Below are 14,029 nucleotides of genomic sequence, written 5' to 3' on the forward strand. Positions count from 1 at the left end.
ATGGACTGAAACACAAGTGCTGGAATTCACTGAGGCAGTTACAATTGTGTTAGTGTTATGCATTTGTGAATGTTTCATATTCACAATCTCTATGTATTCTCTAGTTTAGGGGATACATGTCCCCCAGTCCCCATTTACTGATTTTCCAACTTCCCTCATGTGAGTGATTTCTGACGCAAGAAAGGATTGTGATAGGGAACTACATCTGGCTATAGCATCAGAGATAGCTTACGGGAGGATGTGGGAACGTCCGTCTCTCAATTGCAGCAGCTACTGCCTGATAAATGGAGACTGGTGGACCTGGCTAGGAAACACTACATAACTATGGAACAATGTTCATTATATATTTGTAACTGCCTTAGTAATTCCACCCAGGATATGCTATGCATGAAGGTTTTACCCCTTAGCTCAATATCCATGTATTAGAGTAAGCTGCAGGGCTGATTGACAGTATTGGTTTCTGTGTGCATTTCCCTCATTTTCCCTCTTCAGTACCCCCCTATATCAATAGTTGCAATTGATTTTTTTTAAATGATTATTTCAGGTTCGTTTTGGGCCAGTATTCCTTGGAAATGTCCCTCCTCGTGTTAAGATTCACCCTCACTCTGGCCAGATTTATGGCTTCAGAGGCTGCATAAGGGAGTTCCAAGTGAATGACAAAGAACTGTCCATCATTGATGAGGCTTTGGGAGGACAGAACATTGAGAACTGCAACGTTCCTGTTTGTGACTATCATCCATGCCGCAATGGTGGCACTTGCACAAGGTAGTCTTCAACTTTTCATTTTCAAAATGTCTTCCTTGCCTGACTGATTTCCTTCATAAAATAACTATAGGTAGGCAATTATTGATTGATTTTTTTATTAGCTACTCTGCAACAAACTGAATACCTTTCTTTGAATTTTTTATACCACTTATTTGACAACGTAGGAGTCCTTAACAAACAAAAAAAGGTGCAATACCTGCTCACAGGCTTGCAATCTAAAAGAGAGGGTGCAAAAGGAAAGAAGGGATGAGGAGGAAAGAGGAAAACACAAATATTAGTCCTTAGATACAAAGTTTGTCATGTCAACCAGATGCAAAGAAAACAGTTCTAGAAAAGAAGTACCCAAAACTGTGGTCTCTCAGTTGACCTGTCAAAGGATTCTTTCTTTCCAGCTCCCCTAGCATCATGGAATGACTACTACTGAGTGATAGCTGATGGAGGGACAAGCCTGACAGAAGAGCTGGTCTCCCAGCAGATGTGATCAAATGAAACATCTCACCTCTCCATTTGCTGCAGCCAGACTGAGTGAGAGGCATTTCAGAAGTCTGAGCCTTCTGAAGTAATAAAGAGAAGGAACTGACTCTCGTTTCCTTCATTCCCAATGGAGCTGAAATCAAGGAGTTCACTTAAGATGCTTCTACCATTATTGAACATGAGCTGTTCTTTTATTCATATACACAATGATAAATCCACTTCATAGGAGATTAGGGTTAATCCCAGTCCACATGATGCCAGGCGGGAATTGCTGAGTACAGCAATTACAGCAGTACTATGCAGTGAACCTGATAACTTTCTGTTTGTCTCAAACACAAAGGGATTCTTTCTTTCTTTTTTTTTTTTTTTTTTTTTTTACAAATCACTGTGAGAAAATACATTTAAAATAGTTAAGGTTTCTAAAGATTTTAGTATGCCAGGCTGTTAATTTGTTTGTGCATGCACAGAGAGAGAGGGAGAGAGAGAGGGAGAGAGAGAGGGAGAGAGAGAGATTTGTTTAATCATCATTGTTGTAAAATCAATGAAATCAACATTTTGATTACACTACTAAATTTAAAATAGTCCAGAGTCATTTTAAAAATATTTCCAGTGTCATTTAACTTAAACTAGTTAGTTCCATTTTTAATGGACCTTTGCTCCATTGCTTGGTGACACTGGGTGTCAGAAAACCTTCCTGGAGACGTCATCTCTAAGAAACCACAGGGTGTTAAATAAGCAATTAAACCACGTGCTTAAAAACTCAATTTTTTTCCATCCCATAGTTTATGATATGACTACTGGGGGATAAAGTGTAGCACTGAAAAGCTCTAATATTTTGCTTCACCAGAAGCAGAGGACAAAAAGAAAAATTATAAGCCTCTTAGCACTGGCACAGGAACACAGTGGCTCTGGATGACCTAAAGTGAAAGTTTCGACCTGCTTTCCAAGTTGCTTTAAAAATACATGAGCATCCCGTTCTTACATTGAGAGATTCCTCTCCCAGTACAAAAATGTAAAACTGAGGAGTACACTGAGATCCAAGGAGGTTTTTCTGTCCTTTAACTTTTGCTTGTTGGGATTGACAAATTGAATTTCTAGGCTGACTGACGGATTAAGACCACCTCCCTGTGTACAGTAGCCCTTCTCTGTTTTGGTCCCTGTACAGCAGAGTAAAAGAGAAATTAGGAAAGATAGCATGTTGTTATGTACCTTCAAAGTCAGCTCTGACTTATGGCAACCCTTTCATGTGGCTTTCTTGTTTAGAGGAGGTTTGGTATTGCTTTCTTCCAAAGCTGGGAGTGTGTGACTTGACCAGTGGGTTTCTATGACTGAATGGTGATTTGAACTCTGATCTTTGAAGTCCTAGTTCAGCAGTTAAACCACTACACTAAAGTAGATGTTTAGTTATTAATGCAGTGTGGCGTCTAACCTTCAGTTCCCATCAGAGCACACTGAAAGGAGGGAAAAGGAATCCCAAAAGATCAATGTAACCAAGGAAAGCTTGGGGAAGTTAAAATAACCTAGGCTGCAATGCTATAGTATATGCAGCCTTGCACTGGAAGAAAGTCCAGGTCATTGGGGCTTAGTTTTAAGTAGCTAAATCTAGAATTGCACTGTTCGTGTGTTTGTGTGGGGCTCTGTGTGCTCAGAGGGAATAGCCCCTGGGTTGTTTAGCCATTGAGCCAGAGGCTGCTGCTGGCTTCACTGTCAATGCATTGTTAAATTCATTCTGGGTTTTCATCCGAACTTTAGAGGAGCAATCCAAAATCTTGAACCTGTGTTAGGTAAACTTTCAATGGTTCCTGGAAAGTGAAGTTGAAGTCTTTCATGGCCAGCATCCAGAGTTTTTTGTGGGGGTTTTTTGGGCTATGTGGCCATGTTCTAGAAGAGTTTCTTCGTGATGTTTCGCCAGCATCTGTGGCTGGCATCTTCAGCCACAGATGATGGCGAAACGTCAGGAAGAAACTCTTCTAGAACATGGCCACATAGCCCCAAAAAACCACAAAAAACTATGGTTCCTGGAAAGTTCATATTTAAGCCTGGGGTGGGTTCAGCACCTATTTATACAGAAGCCGCCACTGCCAGGAGCTCCAAAATCTTAAACTGAAGCAATGGGGAAGCTTGCTTTGCTCCCTTGTATGTGTTTGATGCCCCCTTCTTAATATTAATGTGTGAAGGGGGCTACAGATTTACAAATTTGACAGTACCCTTACCAGTGATCCAGTACCTGACATGGAATGGGATGGAATGGGGCAGAAAGGTTCCATATCAGGATTATCTGATCCTGGGATGATCTGACCCTGGCCTGAAAATTGGTCACATCATCAGGAACCTCCCCATGACAAGTAGTATTGCCTCAATGCAGCAGGTGCTGATTCAGTAGAAGGGGGGAAAGTCTTCCTACAGATTAGCTAGTAGGTCTCTGTGTGTGAACATCCTTTTGCAGTTAGATTCATGCCTTGTGCCCTTTCTATTATGTTCCTGTTGTTCAGCATCAAAACATGAGAAAGTTACTTTCTGTGATGATCACTCTCAGAATTTCTAAACTAGCATGGTCTTAGGCCACTCTGTTCTGCATTATCCTCCATGCTTCTTTCCATGTCTTTGGGGAGAAGAGGGAGGCAATCCCATTCCAGTTTAGAACCCAGTGTAATAAGACTTCTAAACAGCACAAATAACCTGCCTTGTTGAGCTGGCTCTCCACCTCAGCCTTTTCCTTTGAACAGGTTGGAGGCAAGCAACAGAACAAAATGGAAGAGGCAGGACCAATGAGTGCAACATACTTCTACCCTCACATGGTTCTTATTGGTTGAGGAGTTGGCACCCACATAGGGCAGGAGACTATACTTCACTGACTTGGATAAGAAACCCAGCTTCTTATCTTTGTTTAGGCAGCTTGCTACCCCTAAGGATTCTTGCCTGCATTCACACTTCAGAAATAATCCAGTTCAACATCACTTTAACTGCCATGGCTCAGTGCTATGGAATTCTGGAAACTGTAGCTTATTTTGGCACCAGAGCTCTTTGACAGAGAAGGCTAAATGTCTCACCAAGCTACAATTCCCAGAATCCCATAGCATTGAGCCATGGCAGTTAAAGTGGTGTAAAACTGGATTATTTCTGCCATTTGGAAGCAGCTCTTACCTCTGAAAATGAAAAATTTGATATAAGTGTTACCTAAACGATTGTAAATTCATTCTGTATGGATTTGTTCCCATGTAAGTGCCAAGACTTGGTTTGATGCCCTTGGAACAAGCTGCGTGCTCACTTTCTTCCCTCCTCCAGCTTTCTGTCCCGTTTCATGCATTGTTTCCTAGTTTGTGATAAAAAGAAAATTTGCAGTTACACTCACACTGGCAAATTTTAAGTTTAGCTTAGAACCCTCCAAACCAAGATTGCAAGCCAGGGTGTATTGGCTCTGAGCAGTCTGTGATTACACAATCCATGAAATGTCAGTACAAAATGGACAATACTCTCAGGGTTGACATGCTTCTAAGCTGCTCTGTGTTAAGTAAATTTTTCCTGTGGTGAGCTGTTTTCAAGCATAAGGGATGAAATCTCCAGGGATTCTTACCATGTGGAGGTTCTTCCCCAGGCAGTAAAAGATTATAATTTAATAGACCCTAAGGTGAACCTATCATGGGGTTTTTTTTTCTTGGCAAGATTTATTTAGAGGAGGTACTCATAAGTTGGAAATGACTTGAAGGCACACAATGCACAGTCCACCATTTAATCTGGGTTTTGCAGTAATTAAAGCAAGACATGAGCATTTTGAAAACAGCTAGTAAAATTACTAAGCCACTGTTGGTGTTAAAACAACTGTGCTAGTAGCTGATGAACAGATTTATTTATGACTGCTTAAAGGCTCATCAAAATGTAAACATACATGAGCTTAGTTTTCTTAGTGCTCAGTACAACCAGAAAGTTAATTATGTCCGTACATGAGTGTGCTTTCAACATCCTAAATGATTCTCACAGCAATTACTATTGTTATTCATCATGTAGTGGGGCACAGATGGCTCCATTAATGTTAATCAATTAATTAAGATGAAAAAATCAATTAGCAATGAAATTTCAATAGATAATACGGTAGGTTATCTACAGATTTCAGATACCAAAAATGATATCCTTATCAAAATCTTCAAGAAGGCTAGTTTCCCAAGGATGAATTAGTGACATTCCAAGTGCAGCCTTCATACAAAAGTGATAGCAATTTTTAAACAAGAAAGAAGGTAATAATATATCTATCACTTAAGATCAGAATCAGTGATATAGATGCCCATTCTCTGCAGAGTTGAAACATGTTCAGTGCTTCAAGTGCTTTTATACTGAAAGCTTTTCCAGAGAATCAATTCATTGCACAACAAATGTGTAGCATCTTCAAAGACACTCTTCATTTATTTATTTTTTTGATAAGGTAATAGCCATTTCAAGAAGATGCTACAGCTTTAAAGATTGCCCTTTCCGCCATGCACATCTATCATATTTGTAAATATGCAGATACTTCAAAAACCACTGTTTAGTCTCCAATACTCTCTCCTTCTAGGAGAAAACTGACCGTGCAGCAGCTGTTCTTGGAACATCTTCGTCCTTGGGGAGAAGGGAGTATAAGGAAGTGAGATGTCACTTTTCCAGCATCCAAATCACAATTTGTGATGGACAAACTTTGGTGGACTCAGTTTGGAATGTGCCAAAGATCCACAAGTTAATATAGGCCTGATTCACATTAGATCGTAGTCAACTAATTTAAATTCTGTGCAATTCAGATCAAGCTCAGGGGAGGTTTCTGCTGCCAATTCCTGGTCCCAGGATTCTCATTTAAATTTACCTTGTGATAGAGGCAGTTGGGGGTGGAATTTGCAAGTGGCTGTGTGACCTCAATGAAGTGCTGAAAATGCCAAAGGCCATGGAAACAACATCCTATGCGTCCCTGGTAGTCCTGAACATTGTGCATGTGCTCCCAACAGGATAGACTCAAAGATCATGGTGATCAAAAATATATGTAATGCCCATGGACCTTGACATTTCTAGTCAAAGGATCCTGGCAGGCATAGATTCTCGGTGATTCAGTCACTCAGTTCTAAAGGTCCACCACCCCACCCAACATCATGATATCTCCTTGCTGTTGCTCCCAAGAAAAAAATTGGTGGAAAGCAGCTAGATAGCAGGGGGAAGGAAACATGGTAGGTAGGGAGGTAAATCTTTTCTTATCCCATAGAGCCAGTGTGACTTTGGCGGGTTACAAACCGCCATTAAAGTACGGACTCAGTCCGTACTAGGGTTAGGAAGGTGCAGTGCTTCCGCACCCCCCTAACCCTAGTACAGACTGAGTCCGTACAAAATGGCGGCTCCCCTTCCACAAGGGGGCCGCCATGACGACGTCACGACCGCGCTGCCTCTACACGGGGCGACGCGGACATGACATTGTCAGTCCGTGCCAGGGCGCCTAGGGCGCCCTTTCCTCGGACCAGGAAGGAGCTCCGTTTCGGAGCTCCTTCCTGGTTTGCGGCAGCGCTTTGCTTCGCTGGGCGCAGCATTCAGACGGCTGCGCCTAGCGAAGCAATGGAGAAAGGGGCCTTTCTCCTTCTCCCCGCCGCCGCGGGGTGTCCTTGGGGCTTGAAGCCCCAGGGACACCCCTTTTCAGGCTGCGGGGAAGCGGCGTTTTGCTGCTTCCCCGCTGCCTGAAAAGCGGCAGATCGGGGCCTCAGCGGCTGCCGCTCTGCACGCTAAGGCCCCAATACACCGGGGAAAGGGGCGGGTGCAGACCGCCCCAAATGGGCGGTCTATAACCAGCCATTGTGTTTGAACATTGGACTACAACTCTGGAGACCAGGGTTTGACTCCCATTTGGCTATGAAACCCTCTGGTGACCTTGAAAAAGTCACATGCTCTCAGCCTCAGGGAAAGGCAATGGCAAACCTCATCTGAACAAATCTTGCCAAGAAAACATCACGATAGGGAATCTTAGGGTTGTCATAAGTCAAAAATGACTTGAAGGTACACAATATACACCGACACATTCCATTCCTACATGAAGAAATAATTTCAAAACTGTTTTCCCTACTTGGTGACATTATAAGAATTGGGGTTTTTTTAAATCGCATGATGGGACTTGGAAAAAGTATTTTAAATATATGTATGCAAGACTAAAAATAACAATTTGTGCAGAAATTGTATGTTCTGTGTACACAAACGCCCTGTTTTTCCCATTTTCCCCCAAATAGTCCTGATATTATACCAGTTGACTATTTCCTCAACTAGGCATCTCAATGTGCTGAGGAAAATGTATGACAATTCTTTATGTTTCTATGGTAGACTGTGTCAATTGCAATGTGAAACAGCACTTGGGAAGGCTTTAGTCTTGACTCAGAATTAGCTTGGGCAAAGTTCTTAGTTCCTTTGACAGCAACTCATCATTGGGCTTGACTCAGAATTAGTTTGGGTAAAGTTCTTAGTTCCCTTGACAGCTTCACTGAACACTACATATTGTTTTGAGATCCTTACTGTTCCCTCTCAGCTAATGGAGCAATTGTGAGCTTTGAATCTCTAGCTGCATTTGCTCCTGAGGTGAAACATTAAAGGGATCCTTCAAACTCTGCCTTGAAAGAGAGTTTCAGACTCTTCTCTTTGAAGACTAAAACCTCTTCCACTCATGCATATCTACACACTCCAAAAAAGTTGCAGAGCATGGCTATTTTCTCTCTCCCCACCATCCCTGTCCCAAGAGATTCTATCACATGTAAAATGGATAATGCTCGCATCTCATTTACTTCAAGACTTGCAAGATTATTCTGCAAAAGGCCAAAACCATTCTGTGAACTGATTGTTTGGATAAGCCCTGATTTAAATTGATTGGCCTGTCTTGCCATTTCAACAAAGCTATTTTTGCAGGTTATCAGGCAGAGTTAACCTTTGCAATATTTACAGGGACAGGAAAAAAATTACCTGACTGTGACTAACATAAAATATCCTGGGCTTCCATCCTAAGTAAGTTTACTAGGAAGTATGCCTCAATGATCTCTGTGGCATTTGTTTCTGAGGGGGGGAAGTATACTATTGAATTACATACTATATGAGATACATTTATTGGTTTCAGATTAAAACCAAATTTAAAAAGTGAAATATGTCTGAGGAGCACAACAGAATACACCCCACTCTGAGTTTGAAAAGGTTAAATTTTGAATGACAATTCATGGTATCTCCCACATTAACAAGATTACTCATTCAAAGCAAGCATGCTCTACCTATTCAGTCCCATAAAACAGATGATAAACCTATTGATAAGAGTGTCTTTCATGTCTGTATTCCATAGCCCCAACAGCCAAAGCCTTCTGGATCATGAATGTGTACACAAAAAACCCCTAAACCTCCATGAATTCCTTTTAATACAGTATACTGTTGACTCCCCTCTGTGTACTACAGGTGTGTAATGACAATAACAAACTAGGCCCAAACAGAGGTTCCAACATTCAGCACTGTCTGGGGTATTTGACCTCAACAGTAGCTCACAAACAGCAGAGTGCAGAAGCACAACCCAGTGTGCAGAATTTGTCAAGCAGCACTGACCAACCTGAAATAAGGCACAGACAGGATTGACTTCTTCCAAAGTCCTTAGAGGCTTTTATCTTTATCAGTTGCAATATGTACAACAAAATCTGTGACATATACTGTCTATTTACAATCCAAACTCACCAAACCAACTCCTTTCTCCAATCCATTATCCTCAACCCACAGCTGCTCTATAGTTCAGAGTCTTTATATACATAACTAATTACAAAGGATTGGCACCTGGTGTTTCCCCATTTACAGCCATATAATTATTTTTAAATTTCCTTAAAGGGACATTTAACCCAACATATACATCAGGCCCAAATAGCCAAGTAATGGATTGGACTCTAGGAGACCAGGGTTCAAATCCTTACTCAGTTATGGAAACCCATTGCACGACCTTGGGCAAGTCACACTCCCTTAACTTTAGGTTTGCAGTGACAAACCTATTCTGTTTAAACCTTGCCAAGAAAATCCCATTATTAGAGTCACTGTAAGTTGGCACATAGCAACAAAATCAGGCAGACTGTAAGTCATGATTTAGATTGCCTTTGAATATACTTGGGAATACATTTGGGAATCTGCAAACTGCATGTCTCTGACATTTCCAATGGAAAACTTTCACTGGCATGTCTGTTTGTTTGGGACTTAATTGAGCTTAATTGTACAACAACGTAAGAGGAAAGAACCTTTCAAATTAGGTGGGGAAAGTACCAGCCCTGTGTATATTGCTATGCCTGAGGGATCTCTTCGTATGAGAATGTGGATCTCTTTTGGAGCAGAACGTATTTGGGAGGATAAACAGCAGAAATACTCTCTAAAGGCAGAACATTATCCATTTTTATTTGCCCAATTATCAGCCTAAGATTGTCTTCCATATACTTCCATCATTTGGAAATTAAGTTTAAGGCCTGTTACAGACTGCCAAAATAAAGCTGCTTCGGGCCTCGTTGGAGGTATGCTATTTTAAATGATGCATGGGTCCTAAGAGTCCGGAAGTCACGCCAAAGCCACACTACATTCCTAAGTACTGGAGTAAAGCTTTGGTGCAGCTTCCGGATTCTTCTGATGCATGCATCATTTAAACAGCATACCTCCAAAGAGACCCGAAGCAGCTTTATTTTGGCAGTCTGTAACAGGCCTTAGATTGTTCATTCTACAGCAGAGAGGGTGGCAAGAATAGCAAGCCTGAAAGCTGTTCGGCTGGCAAACTGGCTATTTGGGGTGGGGTGAGATGTAGCAATGGGGCCTTAGTGTAGTCAAAAAGTCATTTACATTGTCTTGCTAAGAGATTTTATTACTGACACCCTTGCCAGTTGGCATATGTGTGAATAACTTGGCATGCAAAGATCTTTTCAGTCCTTTGGGAACTTCTTGAAGCAAATGTGATTTCTTATTTAGTGAATTATAAGGAAGCCATCTGACTTCCATGCCAAATGCTGGACCAATTTGGGGATGGGAAAAAAACCTTCCCATCCTTGAATTCTGTCTTAGGGGTACTTTGCAAAATAATTATACAGAGGCTGAGATCTCTGTAATCAGACAGAGGCTGTTATGCACATTTGTACCTAACTCTGCACTAAGGTTCCCACATTGAAAACTGAAGATAACTCCTATACCTTTAAAGGCTGTGTAGAAAAGGAACTTTGAGCAGGTTTTGCGTCTCCTATAACCAAGTAATAAGTAACACCGACTGAAATTCCCTCTTCTATACAACCATTAAAGAAACTCTGGCAACTCTGCTCCTCACATATAGTTCCACATCCAATAGAGAAGGGAAAGTGTGGAAGATTATCCAAACCATGACGCAAAAGAGTTGGTTTCATCTCATTTATGGGAAGAACAAATGAGTGTGCACTCTCAAATAGAGTTTATTGGCCTTTTCCTTCCCCCAGGAGTTGAGAGGAAACATATCTTCATAGTCTGAATTATGTCTCCATTCACTCCATTCTCCACTAGTAAGCAACATTATCAGGAGTCCTTCTTTAGAAGCTGCTGAGCAGTGGGTGGTTTTTAGATAAAGTGCAAGAGAAACTGAATAGCGCTGTGCCCACTCTCAAACGGGACTTGCATGTATGAAAGTCATGAACATAATGCCAGTCAGTGTTTGTATCATGCCATTGCAGCAAGGCCAAACAAATAGGAACATTTGCTTAAAGAGGAGAAAGGAAACCTATTATATGCCCCATACAGACAGGCCAAAATAAAGCTGCTTTGGGTCACTTTGGATGTATGCTGTTTAACATGATGCATGTATCAAGAGTCCAGAGGCCATGCCAAAGCCACAGTCCAGTCCTAAGGACTGGACTTTGGCTTTAGCATGGCTTCCAGAATCTTAGGACGCATGCATCATTTAAACAGAATACCTCCAAAGTGACCCAAAGCAGCTTTATTTTGGCCTGTCCGTATGGGGCCATAGTTTCAGTAGCAATTTTTGGTGACCAAGATAGTGACTGATGGCAGCAGGAAGGCTATGGAAACAGTAAAAAGAGCCTCAAGATATGCATACAACCCATGAGCCGCATATTGCCCATTGCTGACATAGCCAGTACTGTTACATTGGTTCTGGGATTGTTTCTTTGGTTGTTTGTTTAGTTGCTTAGTTTGTTTAGTTGCTGTATTGTAAAGGCTTGGGGCATTCTCCATTGTTTTGAAGCCTTTTCATCTATTCTCTCTCTCTTGAATATTCTCCGTTTGACAGTCCTGACTAGGCAAACGAAACCATGCAGCCTGGTTGGTAAATGCGTTTGTAGTGATATAAATTTCTCTCTTTGTTTTTCCCATCCCTGAAGAGGGGCAGGAATTCTTATTACTCTTCTTGCTTCTCTTTATAGAGTGAAATATTACTGATTCTTACCTTCACTCACATGCAAAATCTTTTTATGGGAGGAAGATGGCTGTGCTATAACTATGCTACAGACATCAAACTAGGTTTTTGGATCATATGCATTCTGTTCTCCCTTCATCAATAAAAAGTAAGGGTTTCAACTATATGTGGTATTTGTCTTTTCAGGGTTTAGCTTCTACCTGCAGTGAGAAAAGCATGAGAGGAAGTGTATGTATATGATAAACCTCCTCCATTTATACCGAGTATACTATTGAACAGTATAGTTGTTGCTCTCCTGTGACTCCATCCAATGCTACTCCATTATCAACAGAGCATTGAGATGAAGATTGCTAAGTGATTATGTACTTGCTTTGCATGTGGCGTGTTTGTGGTTCAAGCCCATACTCAAACATAATGGGATCCTGAAGATTTATCCTTGGGGGATAATGGAAGAAAGAAAAGAATAATTGCAAACTATTATTTATGTCACTCTTTGTCAAAAGATTATTATACAAAATGTAGTTTAAAAAAAGAAAAGAAAATTAATCCAATGCAGAGAAGTCTGCTGACAGAATCCAGTAAAGAGAATCCAATACATTATACATATCTGGTCCAGAGGACAAGCCTCTAGAGTCAGTTTGTAGGCTGGAGATGGGAGGGGGAAAATTGATCCTGCTATTTCAGTGCCAACATAATATCGGGTTCAGGACAAAAACCTTCTTCCCTTTATCTAAGGTGCAAGTATTATTTGCTACAAAGGTGAGCATAACAATCAATCATTTTCTTTGAAGCAGCAGGTGGAATAAAGTTATCATATCCTCTGCTTAATACTCCTTTGCAAAGATGGAAATAAGAGATGACTGTTCTAAGAGACCAACTTACATTAATTTGTTTTCAAAACAAATCTTCCATGAAACCTTTTAATTTTTTTGTTTAAAATAAAGAATGTTTTAAAACAAAGGATGTTTTAAACTAAGCCTCCATACTTTCATGTAAGAGGGATAAAAAGGAGAAACACAGTAAAATGGGGGTGGGGTTTAAGAAAACAATGGAAAAGTTGTGCAGGTTCACAGACTTCACAAAGGAGTTTTCGTGTGAAAACTAAACAGGGAGCCAAATATGATGGCAATCTCCTCCCCCCAATAGAGTCGTAGACCCTAACCCACAGAAATATACAACATACAATGTGGATAAAATCATTATGTGGGGTGCTTAGGAATATAATTCTTCCCTAAGTTTCTTCCCTAAGTTTCTTCTCAAAGGAAGCAATGAGAAAATTTTGGCAAATGTATTCCCTCTGGGAGAAAGTCTTTGAAAAACACAGTTTTCAAAGCCTATTTGCTGTTTGCAGTTTATTCTATGCAAGTGTGTCACATGGTTGAGTAAATAACAGTTCTATGCAAAAAAAAAAAATTATGTTCTGCACAGAAAAAGCTGTTTCCTATGCAGGAAATGCTGTTTTCCGTGCATTCAATGTCATGTGAATTTTGTGCAGAATAATTCTCTGATTACAGCATTTTCTGCACAGGAAACAGAGTTTTCTACACAGGAAATAATACTTCTGTGTAGAGATATTATTTTTGGAGCAGAAAATAATGTTTCCTGGTCAAAAAAGCATGCGCAAATTTTGTGCAGAATAGGTCCTGACCTGTGAAGATTCTGTTCAGTAAAGGATTTGTCTTGTCAGAGTTTCTAAGCACTTTCCATCCTTCCATTCTTTCTGTCCTTAATGGTGTTAGTGAATTTGGAATTTACTGACACCAGGTTTTTAAACAGTGTACTTGATGAGGCAGTGTAGTTGTGTGGATGCTAATGGGTCTGCTATAACCTTTAGCACCAATCTGTGTAGAAGCTATTTTAATTTCTTCTCAGAAATGTGTTCAGTATCATTACTACAAAATTTTCTGTGTCCTAGCTACCTGTCTCTTTAAAGGAGCTATCAGCTAGTGCCCAGGGGAATCAGAATTGCTGGACTGCTCTTTCATAGTATGGGTTTCCTATAGAAATAGGAATATTCAGGATGCCCCTAGCTGGAAAACAACTATAACTTTTTCAAAGATTTAAAAGTGATGGCCAGAATCTTCTACTCACTGCAATGCTACATAACAACAGCAGTTACATAGCTACGTAGTGAATCCTGGCCCAACCCCTCCAATGCTCACTTTCCAGTATGAATTCTAAGACCTTCAGGGGAAGGTTTTCTCTTGGTCCTGCCAAGATCACAGGCTCGCTTGGTGAGGACGTGAGAGAGAGCCTTCTTGGTGGCTGCTCCCACCCTCTGGAACACCTACGTGAGGCTAGGCTGGCCCTTTCCCTGCTTTCCTTTTGTCAGCAGGCAAAGACCTTTTGGTTCAAGCAGGCTTTTAGTATATAATCATCACCAGGGAGAATGTTATAAGCTGTATGCTTTACTTA

The 14,029-nt window shown here is 40.9% G+C and overlaps 1 protein-coding gene across 1 annotated transcript in view; it reads left to right on the top strand.

Annotated features, from left to right (window-relative positions):
- The window catches only part of EYS (EGF-like photoreceptor maintenance factor), a 670,725-nt gene that overhangs the window by 564,347 nt on the left and 92,349 nt on the right, over positions 1-14,029 (top strand). The window contains exon 22 of the mRNA XM_089530993.1: positions 545-765. Within this exon, the coding sequence (XP_089387119.1) occupies positions 545-765 (221 nt within the window). The remainder of the gene's footprint in view (positions 1-544; positions 766-14,029) is intronic.

The sequence above is a fragment of the Sceloporus occidentalis genome, unplaced genomic scaffold (assembly GCF_023333645.1).
Source record: "Sceloporus occidentalis isolate IW3139 unplaced genomic scaffold, rSceOcc1.0.p SCAF_6, whole genome shotgun sequence".
Taxonomy (NCBI): domain Eukaryota; kingdom Metazoa; phylum Chordata; class Lepidosauria; order Squamata; family Phrynosomatidae; genus Sceloporus; species Sceloporus occidentalis.